General features: G+C 45.4%; 1 protein-coding gene across 4 annotated transcripts in view; it reads right to left on the bottom strand.

Moving 5' to 3' along the window:
- Positions 1-21,828, bottom strand: part of EPB41L4B (erythrocyte membrane protein band 4.1 like 4B) — a gene marked incomplete at its 5' end in the record, with an annotated part of 140,525 nt that overhangs the window by 98,213 nt on the left and 20,484 nt on the right. For all 4 annotated transcript variants that reach the window (XM_082656502.1, XM_082656501.1, XM_082656503.1 and 1 more), the window contains one exon: positions 3,837-3,941. In XM_082656502.1, coding sequence (XP_082512628.1) covers positions 3,837-3,941 — 105 coding nt within the window. The remainder of the gene's footprint in view (positions 1-3,836; positions 3,942-21,828) is intronic.

The raw sequence follows: 21,828 nt of genomic DNA, 5'->3' as shown, positions 1-21,828 counted from the left end.
CAGGCAAACTCCCTTCAAACAAAGTAGTAAAAAGGATGGACAGAGAGAAAAGAGAAACTTTGAGATGCAGGGAAGAAAACTCAAGGCGTTTCAGCTCAATGACCCGGTCTTCTCAGTAGGTGGCAAGGCCAACCATGAGACCAGTCTTTGTGGGAACTGGATTACGGGCCTGTGATCCAGAGTCAGGGGGGAACCCTGGGGCATTCCAGAGTTGGGATTAACCCCCAGAGCCCACTGGGGGATAATGAGGCTCCAAGAACAGCTCGGGGGCTTGGACTCTGCTGAACCTGTGATCTGTGATTTGTGCTGGTGCCAAAACGCACAGCCCGTGGCTCTCCAGCAACGCCTGGCAGCCCGGGAGAAGCAGCAGAGGAAGCATATGGGCGTGCGTGTGTGTCAAAGGGAGGCCAGGGGACAGTCAGGGGAGCAGGAGAATCAAAGGGCAAGAGGGGACACAGGTGAGACAGCTGAGCTTCGCCAGGCCGGGAGGAAGGACAGAGTAGGAGGAGTTGTCGTGGGCCAAGGCCACGTGTAGAAGAACTGGAAGGACGCGATCACGGGACGTTGTCATGGGTTGAGAAATGACAGAATTCCGGATCTTGGAGTGACTGTGGTGGTGAAAGGACCAGAAGTGCATCTGTGTGAGGTCTGCTCAACCGAAGCTTCAGTGAGAGGAAACCATGTCTGGAATGTTTAGAGGGGTCAGCAATTTGAGTTCTGAGGTTGCCCAGGGAAGAGAAAAACAGGCACCAGAGGCCTTGAAGGAGGGGAAGGAGAGCGCTGAGGTCAGAGGGCACAGCACTGGGCAGTCCAACCTCAAAGGAAGCAGAACTGCACGGGGGAGGGGACAGGGAAAAGCTGGTCTGCCCTCCTCAGGGCCACAGTGGCCACAGTGAGAGTCTCCGGCTCACAGGAAGGAATCAGGACCACGAACTCAAGGAGGCAGCTGGGGTGTTTGTGGCAACAGTCAGGGGGGTGGGGTAGTGGGCTGTCAGCAGACAGGAGGTCCTGAAGGTGGAGAGGAAGTCAGTGGTGTAGAGGGGCCATCCAGTGGGAGCAGAGGGGAGTGTCTGCCCAGCAGGCACTGTAGCCCGGGCGCACTTAAGTCCTGGCTCCACCGTTATCACTGCAGACTGAGCATCACAGTAACCATCTCAGGCAGATCCAATTTCCAGGCATCGACTTTGAGCATCTCCTTACAACCATCATGGGTAGCCCCCCAGAAGTCACTAAAAAGTGTCTTTCAGGTAGAAAGGCTTAGCCACAGATGAGGAGCTCCAGGTCTCAGCTCAAACATCTTCTACCAGGGAACTCACCCTTTCATACTCTGTCTAAGATAGCACTGCCCCTTACTCTGTCTATTCCCTCACCCTCCCTTTACTTTGTCTAACACCTCACTCTGCTTTATTTTTCTTAACACTTATTACCACCAGTCATGTTACATAGGTACTACATACATCCACTGCATTATCCACTGCATTATCCACTGCTTGGAACAGGACCCAGTGCATAACAGGCACTTAATAAATACTTTTAGGTTCCTGAATAAATTCTCTTTGAAACCCAAAGCTAGATTTTGTTGGGAAGGGAGACCCTGAAGTCTTTCCTGCTTTTTAAAAGAACAAAGCTGGAGGTACCACATTCCCTGATTTCAAGCTATACTACAAAGCTACAGTAATCTAAACAGTATGGTGCAGACACAAAAACAGACACATAGGTCAATGGAACAGAATAGAGAGCCCAGAAATGAACCCACATTTATATGATCAATTAATCAATGACAAAAGAGGCAAGAATATACAATGTGGCAAAGACAGTCTCTTCAATAAATGGTGTTGGGAGATCTGGACAGCTACATGCAGAAGAATCAAAATTGGACTTCTATCTCACACTATGCACAAAAATAAATTCAAAATAGATAAAAGACCTAAATGTAAGACCTGAAATCATAAAACTTCTAGAAGAAAACATAGGCAGTATGCTCTTTGACAGTGGTCTTAGTAATATTTTTTGTATATGTCTCCTCAGGCAAGGGAAACAAAAGCAAAAATAAACAAATGGGACTACACCAAACTAAAAAGCTTTTGCACAGTGAAGACAACTATCAGCAAAATGAAAATGCCACCTACTGACCAGGAGAAAATCTTTGCAAACGATACATCTGATAAGGGGTTAATATCCAAAATATACAAAGACCTCATACAACTCAACATCAAAAAACCCAAACAATCCTATTTAAAAATGGGCAGAGGATCTGAATAGACACTTTCCCAAAGAAGACATACAGATGGCCAACAGAAACATGAGAAGATGCTCAATATCACTAAACATCAGGAAAATGCAAATCTAAACCACAACAAGGTATCTATCACCTCACACCTGTCAGAATGGCTATTATCAAAAACACAACAAATAACAAGTATTGGCGAGGATGTGGAGAAAAGGAAACCCTCATGCACTGTTGGTAGGAATGTAAATTGATGCAGCCACTATGGAAAACTGTATGGAGGTTCCTCAAAAAATTAAAAATAGAACTACTATATGATCCAGCACTTCCACTCCCAGATATTTATCCAAAGGAAAAAAACACTAATTAGAAAAGATATATGCACCCCTATGTTCGTTGCACTGTTACTTACAATAGCCAAGATATGGAAGCAACCCAAGTGCCCATCAATAGATGAATGGATAAAGAAGATGTGGTATCTATAATACATACGCAATGGAATATTACTCATGCATAAAAAAAATGAAATCTTGCCATTTGGGACAACATGGAGGGACCTAGAGGGTATTATGCTAAGTGAAATAAGTCAGATAGTGAAAGACAAACATGGTATGATATCACTTATACGTGGAATCTAAGAAACAGAACAAATGAACAAACATTACAAAACAGAAACAGAGTTACAGATACAGAGAACAAACAGGTGGTTGCCGGGGGGGGAAGGAGGGAGATAGAAATAGGTGAGGGAGATTAAGACATACAAACATCTAGTAGTTGCAAAATAAGTGAGTCACAGGTATGAAATGTACAGTGTGGAGAATACAGTCAGTAATAAGGTAATATCTCTGTACGGTGACGGGTAGTAAATAGGCTTTCAGGGTGATCATTTAGAAATGTACAGAAATACTGAATTACTACATTGTGTAACAGGAACTAACATAGTACTGTAGGTCAGTTATAAAATAAATAAAGAAATTAAAATAAATGAAAGAGTGGTTCTGAGCTGTGTCGAGTTCACGTACTTGAGCACCTCCACTGCACACAGTTCTGTCTCAGGCAAAGCAGGGGAAGTCTTTGCTGACCTAACGCAACCTGCTGGAGCCTGCAAGACGGTTCTCGAGCAATGCCAAGACCCGCTCCGACTGCCCAGCCCCTGAGCCCACTAAGCCCGGCTGCAATTCAGCTGTGCTCACAGCACCTGCTTGCTACACCTGGCAAGAGTCCAGGAGAGGAGGGTAGCACAGCCTCTTCTGCTGGTTAAATACAAGCAGCATCCTTGAAAGAATTTCTATAATGATATTTCTTCTCTCTACCTACTCTAGAGATGTGCCCACACTGCATCCCTATGCTTGGAAAGGTTCCCCTAGTGCATCCCCATGTGTAACAGGAACACATCTTCCTCTTCCTTTCGCAGGTACTGGCCATCTCCAGGGTGGGGCACCACGGATGCATCATCTCACATGGGTGCCAGCACCTCCATCCCCATGCTCCTTACTGCAACAATATCACAGTTTTACTCCTGTTTTTCTCTACCAATTTCTAGCAACTGTGGATCTGTGATTAGCATGAAAAGCCAATCCATCCTGTAAGGAATCAAAGGCATACATACCGCAGCCTGGGCAGAGTCAAGGAACTGGAGGCCAAAGTAATCTGTTTCCACCAGGTCCAAGTGGTACACAATCTGATCAAACAAATCCTGGCCTTTGGCATGTTTCTGGAAGACAATTGGGTAGATGAAAATTTAGGATGTGACAACTGGATAAGAAACAAGATTAAAAAAAGAAAAAAACAAACCACAAAATCACTTTTCTCTCTCTATTGCATACATGTGTCACAGTACACAAATTTTTTAAAACGTAATTATTTTTATTATAATACAAACTCATGATGAAATCTAAGCATACATACATAACGACAAGAAAAACCCCCCAAACTACAACTTCATAGGATGATTAGGGAACCAATGACTTATTATGATAAATGGTAAATAAATGGGAAAAAAATCAAGCATTGATCCTGCCTTTAGCTGTAGCACTGGGTAACCAAAGAGCGGATGACAACATATACAAAAATTAACTCAAAATGAATCAAAGACCTAAATGTAAGAGTTAAGACTACAAAACTCAGAATAAAACACACACACAAATCTTCATGACCTTGGATTAGGCAACAGTTTCCTAGATAAAACACCAAAAGTGCAAGCAACAAAAGAAAAAACAAGCTGCACATCATCAAAAATGTAAAACTTTTATGCTTCAAAGAACACCAAGATATCAAGAAAGTACAAAGACAACCCTGAATGGGAGAAAATTTTACAAATCATACTTCTGACAAGGGACTTCTATCTAGAACATACAAAGAATTATTACAACTCAATAATAAAAAGACATATATTCAATAAAAAATTAGGTCAAGGAAATAGAGATAGATAGATAGATAGATAGATACATGGTTCTCCAAAGATAGAAAAACAGCCAATAAGCATATGAAAAGATGCTCAACATCATTACTCATCAGGGAAATGCAAATCAAAACCACAATCAGACACTTCACACCCACTAGGAGGGCTATAATAAAAAAGACAGATAACCAATGTTGGAGAAACTAGAAGCCTCTTATACTGCTGACAGGAATGTCAAATGGTGTAGCTGATTTAGGAAACAGCCTGGCAGTTTCTTAAACGGTTAAACATAGAGTTACCATTTGACCCAGCAATGACACTTCCAGGTAAATATCCAAGAAAAATGAAAACATTAAGCTCACACAGAAACTGGTACAAAAATGTTCACAGCAGCATTATTCCTAATAGCCAAAAAGTGGAAGCAACCCAAATGTCTATCAACTGATGAATGGATAAACAAAACGCAGTACATCCATACCATGGAATATTATTTGGCCATAAAAAGGAATAAAGTTCTGATACATGCTACAACATCAATGGATACTGAAAACATTACACTAAGTGAAAGAACTTGGTGACAAATGACCACATATTATTTGAAATGTCCAGAACAGTAAATCTACAGACAGAAATTAGATTAGTAATTGCTTAGGGCTGCCAGGTTTGCGGGGTGACAGTCAAGATGAGTAGGAGTTTTTGGAGGTTAATGAAGGGTTCTAAAATTAATTGTGGTGATTGATGCACAACTCTACGAAAATACTAAAGACCACTAGATTGCATGCTTCAGATAGGTGAACTGTATGGTATGTGAATCTCTATAAATAAACAATTAAAAATAGTAGAGAGGCCAAGTTTTTCTTTATAGTAGTATTCCAGCAAATAAATGAAGAAGGAACAACAGAACTGCAATATCACGATTTTGCAACTTCTAATGAATGGCAGGCTCTAAGCATTGGATGCCAGTGGCTACTAACATCGCAACAGGAGACAGACAGACAACCATTATGTACCTCGCCATGAAGAACGTCCCACCACCCAAGATATAATCTTGCTCCCCACACCTCTCTTTCCACAGGAAAAAAAAAAAAAAAATCAACCCTGGGACTGATTCAACCACCAGATCCAACTGCCAACTGTAGGAAATGCAGAGGAATGTTCTAAACTACGTGGGACTGCAATTGGTGAGATCCAGCCTGTGGAAAATTCTAGAAACTCCTCAGGACAAATGACCTAGTTTCTTCAACCAACAGACTATAGGGAAGAGAAGAGATGGAGGGAACACCTACAGATTAAAAGAGCTTTAAAAGACATTTTTTTAAAAAAGGATAACTTAACTTGAAATATCTAGGGATGCACACTTGGGTGAGCAAACTTGGAAAGATAGTAAAGAAGTGACTGTAATAAAGTCAGAGCAGTTGTTGCTCTTGGGGCTTGGAGGGGGCACAGGGAGGGGGCAACGGTGGACTTCTGGCTGGCTGGCAGGGTTCCAGCTTTTGACGTGGGTAGTGGTACAAGGGTGTCTGTCTACCTTCTAGTAGTTCATTAAACTGTACCTTTGTTTTATGTGTACATCTGTACTTACGTTATACAAATAAACAACAATAACAAAAAAAAATCAAAACTACATCAATGAATTACAGTCTCTTTCCTTCCTGGAAATACTCCTCTGAAGGTATCAGTTCAACAGAAGCAGAAGACCTGACGTGCAGTGGTGTTCTCTATAAATTAATCTACTGGAGAAACAGGCAGGATCACGGGAGGGCAAAAAGAAGAACAACTGAAACTCCAATCACAGAACACAGCACTGGGGCCCACCAGCACTCCAGAATACTATTCGGCCATAACGAAAAAGAATTATGAAGATGAGACCGAAATATGGAAAATTCTTATGAGAAATGTTAAGTAAACACAGTACTTAACTCTGTTAATAGAAAGCTGTGATCCCAACTACATAAAAATACGTATGCACTGTACATGGACTACTTGATAAAAACAGGAAATTGGCAAAAACTAAAACAGCTGTGTTAGCATGGAGACACTATAGATGGTTTTCTTCCCAAGTTTTTTTTTAACACTGGTCTTTTGGCAGTTGTTAGGCAGCAAATACAATTTCAAAAAAAAAAAAAATCACAATGCTGGCACTCTTCCTCCTTGCCCATAACAATCCATCTTCTGGATGTATTTCTTCCAATTACTATCCAGTGCTATTGGCCCCATGCAACACCTATTATCACGGTGCCAATGCTTCATTAGTGGGTTTCCTAGTGGGAAAAAAATAGTTAGAGTAAAGCTTTAGCAGCAGGATGTGGCAGAAAGAACTGCGCTGGGAGAAAGCAAGAGACCTGTGCTCTAGTCCCAGATACACCATTAACTCCAACCTTAAGCAATTCATAATTTCCCCCAAACCATACGGTCATCCTGGACTTCCCCTGCAGCTGCAAATCAGACGTGGCCATGGCGCCCTGAATATACAGGGCCACCAAAACTCAAATGACCCCAAATCCAACCTGCTCCCCACCTGGGTCTATTTTGGTTCAGGGCTTACCATCCAGGTATGTAATTTTAACACTCTCAGAGTATGAACTGAAAAAGCACAGTTCCCCACATGTAAAATGAGGGAGGTTAGCCCAAGTTTCTGTCTAGGTCATTCCAAATTTTACTTTTCTGATGTCTTTCTAAAGTGGCTCTTAATTTAGAATGAGCTCAAGGTGGCGGTTAGGAAAAGAACCTTTCTAGGGGCAGTGAGTCCCTTCTGCCAATGCCAGACTGGCTCCTCTGCTGACAGACCCTCACTCAGCTGGACTTGGGGGTGGCATACAGCAGGGTCTGGTGGATAGGAGACACTATTTTTACTCACCTATAAACACTTCCCCCCACTCACCTTCCTCCCTCCAAGTATGCTCTTTGGTCTTTTCTGCTGGAAAAGAGAATTCCCAATGGCCCTTTCCTGCTCTAAAAAGAATCTGGTGAAATTATGAGGGCTGGAATGAACAGAAGGGTCCTTGAAACAGAGGTCCCAGGGAGTTAAAGGCAGGTTGAAGATAGGAGGGTCAAGACCACAGCCCATGAATCAACCATCTTTCACGCCTCCCAGCCCACAGAGTGTCCATTCTCAAAACTGAGAAGGTTCCAGATAACTCGTCTGCACTGCCAGCCAGGACATCTGACTCGGGGCAGCCCCTAGCAGCCCACAAGCTGTCATCCCGGGCTTACTGGCCCAAACATTCCCTCCTTCGGCAGCTTCCCCAGCTCTACTCTCTCCGTCCGCTCCAGGGCAGTAAGTGCCCCTCTTCTGGGTTCCCACAAGCAGGCCCATGCCTTCATTACATACACACTTATCCCACTGCACCATAGCTGCCCATGTTCCTGTCTTATTCCTGCTTCAGACTGAGCACTCCCAAGGGCAGAGACCAGCTGTGTTCACCTGGATACCATTCTCTCTTCCCTCCATCCCCAAAACGCAGGCACTCCACAAATGTGTTTGCTGGCTGGCTGGCTGGCTGGCTGGCTGGCTGGCTGGATGGATGGACGGATGTGTGGATGGATGCGGATATGTGCATGGGGGATGGATGGGGCCAGGAAACAAATCTTCTGGATGGGCCATGCCAAAGCACGAAAAACAGACTGATATTTCACAATGGGCAGGGCTAAAAATGAGAATACACTCACTAAAATCTTTTCAAATCAAGTTTTCCATGAACAAGCATCTAGGGAACTGTGCTCTACTTCCAAGGCCATTTACCTAAACACAATTTCGCGGCTATTACGTGAAGTGCTGTCTAGTGGTTACACCAGGACATCTGTTAATGTGACAAGAATGGAAGCTGCTCCTTGTTGCCTCATCGTTAACTGGGTCTCCCCCTCTGTGATGAATCCATTCATTCATTCATTCAACAGATATTTACCAACTGCTCATCAAATGCCCGCCACCCTCTAGGCATTGGGGTATGCTGGGGTCCCAAAGTCTGGAAGGGAGCAGCTACAGGAAGCTACAGAAGAACAAGTCCTTCTTGCGGAGCAACGTCGTCCTAAACAGCTTAAGACCCGAGCCCATAAGTAGCAACACCACTTACCTCCCTGCCTTCCCAAACAGAATATACTCATTGTAAAACCTTACAAAGTCCCCGTCACCATCCTGAAGTCTACCAACTACAAGACACGTATGGAGAGCTGTTCCCAAACACAGCAGGATCTAGAGAGCTCTACCCTCGAGTTCTTACATCCACGTTGCCTAGTTTTTCTTCCTCCCGTCTCAGCACATCATTTTTTACAGGGACCAGCAACCAGTGGTTTGGAGACAGTATGTCTCTCTAGAGCAGCTCCTTCTGATCTGAGAGGAGCTAAAAATAACCACGTGCATGAAAATCATGTGTAAAGTAAGAGTACAGAGTCGCCGGTTAAAGACTGGGTCAGGCAGCCAGCCAGCAGGGAAAGGTATGGACATCGTGAAGTCTTTGTTAGCCAGTCAGAGGTTCTGATTTTGCCTATTTACTGGTTCCCAGACACGGTCCCGATAAGGAAGACTGCTGGACAGCGGATGTCTTAACTGTCCCCCAGATAAATGAACCAGCCTGACCCTCTTAGATAGATGCAACTGGCAACGTCTTACTGTAACCTGACCCCCTTGCAATGTAATAGGTCGACTGTGGTCCTGGAAGAACAGAGAAGATAGAAGCCAATCCGTCCAAATCTCATTAGTCTCAATAGCATGAGATGCCGTGCATCCCAGGTAGGTTTGAAAGGAGGAAATAAGCTGTGTGAGCAAGTGCTAGTCAAGCGTATACATCCTAGTTGGAAAGCATGACATCTGGGCAGAGAAAGGATTTCAGGAGGCTTGCAGGCACACGAGGCTCTCTTCCATCCACCAGTTCCACATCCATCAGATGGCACGCCCCTCTGCATCCATCTTCAGAAGGCTCTCTCTTTCCTCTCCATTGTGGCTCAGGCCACATCACCTCATATATGGACCTCAGCAACAGCCCCCGAGTGGTCCAACTACCTCTAGTGTCTCCCTCCTAAAGGCCATCTTCCTTGTGTTTGCCGGAATGGTCCTCATACAACACAGCCCTCATCTCAGTCACTTTTCTGCACAGAAACATCCACCAGAGGGTGAAGCGCAGGCTTCTTGGCCTGGTGCTAGGGATTCTGCATAATCTATGCTGCCCAACCCAATACTCCTTCTCCCTCCCACAGGCCTCACATGCTCCAGGCAAACGTGTTCTCCAACCACGCCGCCCACTCACCACAGACAGCAGGTCCCACCCCTACAGTGTTGCCTGTGTCATTCCTTTGCCTAGGCGTCCTCCTCCCCTACATCCCCATTGCTATCCCCACCTGCAACGAGCCAATCCCCATGGCCACTTTCAAGTGACAATCATCATCACTAAACTTCCTGTTGGCGGCACCCTGTCCTGTTCATCTTTGCTTCTTTATCATTCGACATTCTAAAGCTCGAAAACATAACTGCTGATGCGGGTTTAGGAGAATCCTCAGCTCCCAAGACAGTCTTCAAACAACCCACTTTGCACAAGTCTGATCTTCCTGGTTCATCTTCATTGGGAATTCTCTACAGCCAGCTGGGACCTGGATGGAGAACCCTGGTACTACCATCTCCCGTTCCCGACTCCCTGTCTGTTCTAAAGCAGTCTAGAACACTGGTGTTTTGAAAACCATACCACACTGTGGCCTGCCCTTTTGGCTGATGAAAATGCTATGCCTTCTACGAAATATTATCAAGTTCTGGATTTTTATACATGGGTTAAAAAATAACCAAAATAAGTGTGGCGATGGTTTGAAACCTGAGTGCAGACTTTTGCATGTGCTCCAATTAAATGTCATCTTATTTAAATTGGCCCACAATCTATCCTTTTAAGAACATTATTAAAAGGTTAACCCCCTTGCTTGTTATCCCATATACCACTTATTGATCTTAGTTTTGCAACATATGGGAAATCTGATAATCAGGAAGGGGTGAGGGGTGGAGGGTACGGGGTGGGGGAGGGGCCGTGTCTTTATTTCTACAGTAGTAAGGCACCCATCTGATGGTGGCCACAGCCTGGTTATAAATACACACGGTTTTACCACGGGGGGGCCATGCCCTGGAACCCTCAGAGGCAAAAATGTTGGGTTGGGGGCTTCCCTGGTGGCGCAGTGGTTAAGAATCCGTCTGCCAATGCAGGGGAATTGGGTTCGAGCCCTGGTCTGGGAAGATCCCACATGCCGGGAGCAACTAAGCCCGCGAGCCACAACCACTGAGCCCGCGCGCCACAACTACTGAAGCCCGCACGCCTAGAGCCCACGCTCCACAACAAGAGAAGCCACCGCAACGAGAAGCCCGTGCACTGCAACGAAGAGTAGCCCCCGCTCGCTGCAAATAGAGAAAGCCCGCGCGCAGCAACAAAGACCCAATGCAGCCAAAAGTAAATAAATAAAAATAAATTTATTTTTAAAAAAATGTTGGGTTGGAAAACCAGCTCTGTTTCTTTTCTAGCAATATGACGGTGACCCTAGGCAAGCCCCACCCTGAGACTCAGCCTCTCCATCTGAAAAATGGGGTACTCTCCTCCGCCCCATCCACCTTGCTAAGTCATTATGTTAATAAAAAAGCAAGAAAGCAAATGAGCGTGCACTGTAAACTGCGGTGTCCTATACACACAAAGGAATTATTATCACTTTCGTCCGAACCTTATTTCTCTCGCGTGTCCACAGGAATAACACGACATACTTTTTGCCAAATGCCGAACAAAAACTGAGATACAGGAAGTCTGTGATCTAGTAATGCCATTTAAAGAAACACTGAGGCTAATGAGGCTTTGGTATTTTTGGTAAATCCCTGTTGGTCCCTGGAGATCAACTCCTTCCTTTCCAAGTTCGTAAACACCCCTGTTTAAACAGCTCCGGGAACTCTACCTGTTCTCATCGGTGGGCTTCCTGGCCAGCGGTTCCCAGAAGGCACCTACCTCAAGGTATCTTTCAACTGTTTCTAGGAAGTTCTAATTCATGGTGAGTTACTAGTTCCTAACCCCACCCCGCAACTTGATAACTTGCTAGTTTTCTCTGAGCCTTAGCAGGAAACTAGCTCTCTGTTACACGCACATAAAGTGGCCCAGGGGTCTCTGTCCCCATTGCCATCACTACTAAGTCATCACAAAGAAATATAAACTGTTTACACCAGGACGTCGTAAAGACAAATATCTGAACTTACCCAATAAAGTTACCTTGAAACGTCATCATGAGTGAGAAATAGCATCTCAGCCATCGGCAAGACCTGGTGACTCAAAACTGGAATCTACTGATGCAAAGACTGTGCAGAAGTATCCCTACTCTGCTGGACTGAAGGCCAGGCTCTCCAGCTTATAAATTCCACCTCCCAGTTGAAGAGGATCTCCATGTTTACAAAGGTTCCACGACCCCATTTTACAGAGAAGGAGCCTGACCCTCAGAGAGATTACGTGACCAAGTTCATATTGCTTACAAGTAGCAGACCTAGAATCAGGACCCCACCTTCCGGATTCTTAGACAGGTGGAGTTCTTTCCACCTCATCCCGCTGCATCTCTGGTCAGCTCATTCACCTCTTTGGCTCCAAACACATGAGCCATGTCCAGCAAACAAGAAATGTTTCTTAAGCCCAATTCAACACATGGCTGCTGAGAGCCTACTTCACATGTGGCCTCGGCTACAGCTGGGATACAGGGCCACATGGTCCGACACAAATAGATCTTATGGTGGGGTGGGGTGGGGGCAATTCCAGTTTTGTCTGGAGGGCAGGGAAGCTGTGGCAGAACGCAAAGTAGTTGATTTGCTCACATACTGACACAGAAGTCAAGACACGGTGCGTGGGGGACATCCACAGGCTGGGCAGCTCCTGGAAATTCAATTCTGGTAAAACAGGGCACATGTGATTAATTTCCTGATTTGCCTGGCTAACAACCTCTTAGAACTCAGAGGACGCAGCAAAAACAACTGCCCTTGGGGACTTCCCTGGTGGCGCAGTGGTTAAGAATCTGCAGGGGACATGGGTTCGAGCCCTGGTCCGGGAAGATCCCACATGCTGCGGAGCAACCTAGCCCGTGCGCCGCAACTACCGAGCCTGCGCTCTAGAGCCCGCGAGCCACAACTACTGAGCCCGGGCACCACAACTACTGAAGCCCGCATGCCTAGAGCCCGTGCTCTGCAACAAGAGAAGCCACCGCAAGGAGAAGCCCACGCACCGCAACGAAGAGTAGCCCCCGCTTGCCGCAACTAGAGAAAAAGCCCACGTGCAGCAACAAAGAACCAACGCAGCCAAAAATAAAATAAATTAATTAAAAAGAAAATTTACAGAAACAACTTCCCTTGATTTTGATCAACAAGGAAGTGAGAACAATCTTAGAAGAAAGTCATCTTGGTATGTGAGTCAGTGAAAGGAGGCAGTGACGACCAGGGTTTGCTTTCAACCAGGGGCATGGGGCTCTCCACGTGCAACATGAGGTTGTAGGCTTAAGGGGTCCAGAACAGAGCACCACACTGGCTTCAACTGATGGAGAGACCAATCTAAAACACTGAGACTTCGTGTTGCATTATTAATTAACTACTGATCAGCCCCTGTTCCAGGCTGATAAACCATCTTCAGGCCAAACTGTATTTATATCTCAGCAAAGAGTCAAAGCTCTCATTTGTTTCTGCTGTGAGAATTAAATGGTCCCAACGGCCATGAGCCTATGAACCTTCTTTCAATCCGTGTGGAATACCTAACACCTCCTAATGACTTCAGTTTCTGTCTCCCTATAGCTCCTTCCAAGCATGCCTACATGTGACTCAGCGGTTAGTTGAAGGGAGGGGTTCCCTTTCAATCCTCAAGATGCTGAATGAAGTCTGGATACTAAAGCTACTTGATCCTGGAGGACCAGCCCTGAAAACTGGTTTCACCCAACACTTCAAATATTATACCTCCCACTCTCAATAAGAAACACTGAAACAGCGCATGTTGAATACTCTTTAATTTTGGGGTAGCTAGTATCGGGCACATTTTCATATGCGATCCCTACAGACCAGGACAAAAATATCAGACAACCTCCCTAACACGAAGGTCCACTGGACAAAGGACTCTTAGAATTCTGGATTGCGAGCCTCTCCTCACCTTTATTATTAAGCTAGGTGAGTCATGAACCAGTCACAGTACTCTCTGCCCAACTGAGTCCACTCGAAGCCCTAGAGAATGGGATGGGGGCAGGAGACTGCCCTGAATGACCTCTAAGGCAGGGGCTTTCCATCCCAGTGCCCTCCATCTTACATCAAAAGAGAAGCAAGTACATGGGGACTTAAAAGGTCCCTGGTGGCAAGTACCTACAGTGTTAATTTTTGTGTTAATCTTTTAAACTGTGGCCACTAAAAAAATGGCTGCAAGGTCTTTTTCTTTTTCCCTTGCATATGGAAGAGGCTGGCGCTGCTTCAACCAAACAGAATATGGCATTACTGATATTCTGTGATTTCCAAGGTGAGTGACAGTTCTCTTGGGATGCTTGCTCTGTGGGAAGAGCCAGCCATCATGTGAAAAATCCAACTACCCTAAGACTACCATGCTGAAGAGGCCATGAGCAGATGTTCCTCTCAACTGTCCCAGCTGAGCCCAGCCTCCAGCCATCCCTGTCAAGGTGCCAGATGTGAGTGCAGCCATCATGGACCCTCTACACCAGCCAATCTTGCAACTAAGTACTCCTGGGTGATCCTGGTTGACGCCATGAAAAGCAAAAGAAAATCCTAGCTGAGCCCCACCTCGACGGGTTTTTTTTTTTTAAACATCTTTATTGAAGTATAATTGCATTACAATGGTGTGTTAGTTTCTGCTTTATAACAAAGTGAATCAGTTATACATATACATATGTCCCCATATCTCTTCCCTCTTGTGTCTCCCTCCCTCCCACCCTCCCTATCCCACCCCTCTAGGTGGACACAAAGCACAGAGCTGATCTCCCTGTGCTATGCAGCTGCTTCCTACTAGCTATCTATTTTACATTTGGTAGTGTATATATGTCCATGCCACTCTCTCACTTCATCCCAGCTTACCCTTCCCCCTCCCCGTATCCTCAAGTCCATTCTCTAGTAGGTCTGTGTCTTTATTCCCATCTTGGCCCCTCAATGGGTTCTTGATCGACAGAACCCATGAACTACGATAAATGATTGTTGTTTTAAGCCACTAAGCACTGGGGGAATTTGTTATTCAATAGATAACCAGAATGAAAACCATATAGATACACATATATAACACATGTGCGTGGCATGTGTGCCCACTTTATAAAAGATTTAGTATGTAAAAGTTTTTCATAACTTTAAAAAACGTTGTTTAGAGTGATGCTAACTTAGGTATCATCTGCTTGGAGACGAGGAATTAGAATAATACATATATTAATTCTTAAAAAAAAAAGGATCGACAAACCAAAAAACTGTTCTTCAGAGGCCACAAACTCTGCTCAGGAGACGGACATTAAAATCAAGGGCTGAAATGTCTGAGGCTGCCTTGCTCTACATTTACCAGCTGCATATTCAGAACTCAATAAATTGCACTGAAAAGGAGGGAGAGGACTATTATGGATTCAAAGACACTTAAAAGACATTATTGACCAAATGCAGCCTGTTGTCTGCAGTTGGCTCCTGATTCAAACAAGCCAACCACCGTCCACAAAAAGATTTTGGGGATGGCGAGGGAAAGGTGAACAAGGACTTTGTATCAGACGACATTAAGGAATCATTGTTCATTTTGCTGAGTGTGATAACGGGGTGGTGAATAGATATATATAGATAGAGAGAGAGAGAGCTACCCATTTAGGTGTTAACAGGTGAAATGATAAGTTGTTTGGGAGTTGCTTTAAAATACTCCAGAGAAAAAAATAATATATGGGTGTTGTGTACATGACAGTTTCATCCTACTGTTGTATGATGAGTCATACGAGTTGTCTCAACTTGTGTATTTGAAATTTTCCATAAAACTTAATGAAAACTTCACAAACTACAAAGGAGTTGAAGGTTGGAGGGTGTCAGCACGGTCTGGCCTGAGCCTTGCCTTCGAGCATCCACGCCAGTGGCTGGGAAGAGAAACCTTTGTCCGCAGGGAAGGTGATGGTGCTATGCGATGCAGAAGGTGACTCCAAGCCAGTAACAGCTAATTTTCTGCCATGTCACTAAAACAAAATACAATATACAGACGTCCGTCCAGATTCAACTCAATACCTACTATGGACCTTAAGTCACATTTCATCCCCACCCCCAGTCTTCGGTGCGGCTTACAAAGGGGCTGCACTGCTGTACTTTGTGCCCAATTTTGCAGACACAAATAACATACTTTTACAGCAAGAAAAAAAGTATGAGCAGCAGTAAAAGCTAATTTTTTAAGCTTTGGACACCAAGGTTCACATTCTACCTAATTTCAAGGGAACAATGATTTTTATCCCTTAGAACGTTTCTGAGGGATACAGCGTTGATTCTTTTTCTCTTTTCTAATTTATTTATTTATTTTTGGCTGCACTGGGTCTTTGTTGCTGGGCGCAGGCTTCCTCTAGTTGTGGCGAGTGGGGGCTACTCTTCGTTGCAGTGCGCGGGCTTCTCATTGCGGTGGTTTCTCTTGTTGTAAAGCATGGCCTCTAGGCACGCGGGCTTCAGTAGTTGTGGCGTATGGGCTCAGTAGTTGTGGCTCATGGGCCTAGTTGCTCTGCAGCATGTGGGATCTTCCCGGACCAGGGTTCAAAGCCGTGTCCCCTGCATTGGCAGGTGGATTCTTAACCACTGTGCCACCAGGGAAGTCCCTGGGGTTGATTCTTAATCTTGAACTAAAGTACCACCATCTGCGGCCCAGCAGAATACAAACATGTGATATGGGACAGGACAAGCTCCTCGGCCAAACTCCAGACAGCCATGGTGACAAGGGTCCCATACAGAACCCTTCTCGGCATCCGAGTTACCAAAGAAGAACACAGGGATGGTCCAGAAATCGGCTCATTCAAGTCCCTCATTTTACAGATGGGGAAAAACGAGGCCAGAGGCAGGTCAGGCAACCAATACAAGGCCAGGAATAGAACACCAGCCTTCTGACCCTGAGACCAATACAATTTTCTTTCTTAGGACTATCTTGCGACAAATGCATTATGTTACTTGAATAGGAAAGAAAAAGACCAGCCTAGCATTTCTGCTATGAAATGGTTAAGAACCAAATAGGCAATACGAAAAATTTCAGTGTTAAAAACTCCTTGACTATAAAAAGTGCTTGGTTTGAGCAAATATTTTTGGCTTTTTAAAAAGGGGGTTCAGAAAAGGAAAAAAAAAAAAAAAGAAAGAAAGAAAGAAAGAAAAAAAACCACAGGAGAAAGGAAAAAGAAAATGAAACAAATTTGTGCCTGGCTAAACAGTAACATGCAATTAAAATGATGGATGCCTTTGTGCCAGAGGCTGAGTTTGAAACAAGCTGCTGGAAGAAGGGCAGCCCTGAAAATAAACTACCAAATTACTTTTTGCTGCCAGATTGCAGATTCCCCCTCCGTGTAATTCTGAAAGGAAATAACTCCATATAAATAAATATGCAACGAATTCCCAGGAAACCCAGCCAAGAAACATGAACAGAAAGAACTAATTTCGGGTGGACGACTGCCCCCACCCATCCTGCAACTTAGGAACACGACTAAATTTGCAAAGTAAGGCAGGTCAGTGCTACCTCACATACTTCCCTAAATTATTAGGTCCTATAATGACCATTCCCTTTTTCTCTGTGGAGCCCTTTACAGCTCTGAAATTTCTGGGTGTCACAACACACCCCATGATGCAGTGGCTGAAGGCGTGGACTCTGGGATCAGTGTGGCAGGGATCTGAGTCCCAGCTCTGGTACCCAGCTTAGGCCGAGATTGGTGTCAGGAAACATCTTACCTGGTAGGGATGTCTGAGGATTACACGAAATGAAATGATGAATTTAACAGGGCTTGGCCCCGGGGTTCACCCATAGGGCAGGTCCGTGGATGCAGATGGCCTCATTCTAGGTAGCATATCACTCCCAGAAGATGAGCTTTACAGAGGTGGAGTGACCGGGGAGTGTTATGAGATGAACTGTGTCTCCCCAAAATTCATATGTTCAAGACCTAACCCCCCAATGCTTCCAAATGTGGCTATAATTGGAGACAGAGGTAATTAAACAGGTAATTAAGTTAAAATGAGTTCATTGGAGCGGACCCTATCCTATGATTGGTGTCCTTATAAAGAGAGAGATTAGGTCACACACACAGACAAGAATGCACACAGAAAAGAACATCTGAAGACAGAGGGAGGAGGGGCAGCAAGAGAGCGGCCATCTACAAGCCAAGGAGAGAGGCCTCAGAGAACATGACTCTGCCGGCACCTCGATCTGGAAATTCCAGCCTCCAGAACTGCGAGAAGACCAATTTCTGTCATTGAAGCCACCTAGACCATGGTCCTCTGTTACGGCATCCCGATCTGACTAGTACCGGGAGGGACACAGCTTCAAGTTAGGACCAGTTTTGAATCTGGGCTCCACCACTCAGAGTCAGCATGACCCCCACTAAGCCCCTTAACCTTCCCAAGCCTGTTAACCTTTCCAAGCCTGTTTCTGGCCTGTGAAATGGACATAACCACAGCACGCATCCCACCAAGCAACGGTGAGGGTGGGATGAAAATATGCACAGAGGACCCCATCCAGCATGGTCACGGCTGTGCCTAGGACCTTGGACCAAGCCCTGGGAACTTCCCACCATGTCCCTCTAGGGATCCAGAGCCTGTGCTGGGTGGCGGCCCGTAGACACTCTGCACGGCACTCCCCGGGAGCTGATGGTGAGACATGTTCCCAACAGCCTGGATACTCCTCGAGCCACAGCCCAGTCTTAGATCCCAAATTCCTCAAGTCCCACCCTGGCTGGGATTCCATAAGGATGAACAATGAACACAGCTAGCAAATTAGCCTGCATTTTAGCACTTTTAGTGATCACACCAACTGCTAAGGCACAGAATTTCAGGGCTTAATTTACTTGGCTCTGTGCATAGAAGATTTTCAAAAAAGGTTAATGAGTGGAAAAGCACATAAAACTTTTAACCTTGTCTCTGGTGAGCTTGGCTGTTAGGGTCATAAAACTATGACTGAGGCACCACCGTCCATGCACCTGATGGAGGGGTATACAAACAAAGCTGTCTTTTTATAGGTGGCCTTTGATTTTTTCATTCTTTTCTCTCTTTTTCCTTTGGTGAGTCAGTAGTCTTAAAAAAGTCTCCTGCCAGAAGAAGGCAGAGAATAACCCATTCAGAAGAAGAAAAGGAGGGTGTGATGCCTACAGCCTCTCCATAGGTTTGGATCTGTAGAGACAGCACTGTCAAGATTATCTCCCTGAGGTATGTAGTTTGTGGTTCGTGTGAGCTACAGTGAGAAGAATCTCGACTGCAAGTTCACCACACAGAATGTGAGCCTTTCCTTACTCATGAACTAAAGAGAAAATGTTCCAATCATATATGCATTTTCAAAAGCAACAGCTGAGGACTTCCCTGGTGGCACAGTGGTTAAGAATCCGCCTGCCAATGCAGGAGACATGGGTTAGAGCCCTGGTCAGGGAAGGGAAGATCCCACATGCCGCAGAGCAGCTAAGCCCGTGCACCACAACTACTGAGCCTGTGCTCTAGAGCCCGCGAGCCACAACTACTGAGCCCACGTGCCACAACTACTGAAGCCCGTGCACCTACAGCCTGTGCTCTGCAACAAGAGAAGCCACCGCAATGAGAAGCCCGCTCACTGCGACGAAGAGTAGCCCCCGCTCGCCGCAACTAGAGAAAGTCTGCGCGCAGCAACGAAGATCCAATGCAGCCAAAAAAAAAAATTAATAAATAAATAAATTTATTTTTTAAAAAAAAAGCAACAGCTGAATACCAAGCAAGGTAAAAGCATTAACTAGTATTATGGAATGTTACTTTAAAGTAGAAGACACAAATAGGAAATAATTTACAGAACTAAACACCTAGGTACAAATGCAGTAACTCCTCAACATTTCTAACTGCTATGGATTGGTCGTAAGCGAACCCCAACTTCCCCCAGTTCAAGAAGAACTAACTCGCCTGTGGTGGCTTCACACACAAGAGGAGACCTCAGCACCCAAGGACTTCAAATCCATGTCAAAAGGTATTCCTACAAGACTGACTCTAATCCAGGCATTGAACCCCAACCCCCACACCTTCTCAGGGACGTAGGGAATGTAAAAGTAGGAGGAAACCCTGTATGGGGTTATGCAGGTGCCACCCATTCCAGGGGGTTCCTGCAGGATGGTATACACAAGTGAATGGGGGTCAGTCACCACACAGATCTAGTCAACTACTTGGAATTCAGACTGTGCTATCAGACTTCCAGTTTTTCAAGAAAGCTACAAAATCCGAATTTCTTTATGTGAAATGCGGGAATTTTCAAAAGCCTTGTACGGACCTCTAGTCTACTTTCTAAATGGAACATGACATACACAGACAAAACTGCACAGGTCCCACGTGTACAACTCTAGGAATTATCAGAAGTGACCATAGCTATGCAACCACCACCCAGGTCAAAACACAGAAAGTTCCCAGCCTCCTGGAAGTCCCTGTGTGCCTCTTCCCAATGTCCCTCCCTCCCGCCCTCCCTAAGGGGCTACAGATTGGCTGCGCCTGTCTTGAAGTTCTATATGTAAATGGAGCATGTACTCTTTTACAGCCAGGTGGGACGTGGGGCTGGCGTCCCTCCACTCCACAGATCTCGATGGCTGAACAAAGGCACGCAAGCGGCACTTCACAGCCCTAAGTGGCTGGGAAATGAGGCCCAAGTGAATGCGCCTTTGTGGATTCACTCACAGCTGACAAAGACCTGGACTCAGCAGAGGAGGAGTCCATGAGAAGCACCAGGTGTGGGTGGCGTGGGACGGTCAAAGTCACAAAAGGGGAGGGTCTATTCCCGAAGCAAAAGGACAGAGGACAAAAGGACAGGGGAGGTGGCAGGTGCCCGGGGAGGAAGCCAAAGTTCAGAGCCACAGACAAGGCAAAAAGTAAGCGTGTCTGGAGAGCCCACAGCCGGGGGCAATTGGGACCAGCCACACTGCCCACCGAGACGGCATTTTCCCCAGAGGACACCAAACAGGCTGAATTCCTGGCAGGAGGCGAAATCAACAAAGATAACCTAGTGCGCTCTTGCTTTTAAAACCCTTTTTCAGGGTCAATTTCAATAAATGCGAAGTAAACATAATAGTATAGTAAACACCTGTCACTCAGCCTTAACAATGATCAACATTCTATGTCATCTTTTCCTCTACTCCTTCCTTCCCCCGCCCTCCATTAATTTTCTCACACTTCTTTTGCGGGGATGGTGGTACATTCACTTACATCTAAATGTGCAAATCTGAGCTGTTCCCTTCTGACAGATGGCAACATTTGTGTAACCCACACCCCTGTACCGTTCAGCACATTCCTCTCGCCCCAGATCCTGGGTGCCCCTTCCCAGTCAATCCCTGGCCGTCCCCACTCCCTCAGAAGCAACACCTATTCTGAATTGTTTCTTCCCCAGATTAGTTTTGCCAGTTCTGAAACCGCACAGAAATGGAATCATCCAGAAAGGTACTCTTTTGTGTAAGGCTTATTTCACTAGGCATAATGCCTGTGAATACAGAAAGACGGGTTTTAAAATTCACCTTGGGCCACACAGTATAGACATGTCTTCAACACCCTTCTCATGCCATCTTCTGTGGATAAACTATAAAGCTTTGAGATAAACGTTTGAGATAAAAATAACCTGCACTGGGATTCAGAGCCATGGTTTTCAATGAATTACTCAAACCCTGCTTTCCTCCCTGGGTCCCATGTTCCAGATACCAGTTTCTGCACCTAAAATGTGCAGCCACAGCCACCCCAGAGCTCTGGACTGCAGTGTCCTCTGAGAAGCAGGGTGGACCACTGGGGTTTTTTTTTCCTGTCTCTTGCCCTGGCTCTTCCTCCCTAAGTGAGAAAACTGGGTAAAAGTGGGTAAAAGCAAGGAAAACCCGCAGCTTTCTCTGCCAATGCAAAAGACACATCTTCTCACTAAATAGCAGTTACCTGAGGAAAGAGATGCATCCTTGACTCAGTCTTGTATCCACCTGGCCCCTAGCGTGGTTCTGTGCCAATAGGAGGCCCTCAATAAATGCCCGTGTTTCTTGTTATTCACTCTTCCTTGAAGATATCAAGGCCAACCAG

The sequence above is a fragment of the Grampus griseus genome (assembly GCF_964374135.1).
Source record: "Grampus griseus genome assembly, chromosome: 6".
NCBI classification, from domain to species: Eukaryota; Metazoa; Chordata; class Mammalia; order Artiodactyla; family Delphinidae; genus Grampus; species Grampus griseus.
The sequence above is the reverse complement of the archived record's forward strand: the minus strand, read 5'-3'. Positions and strand labels throughout refer to the sequence as shown.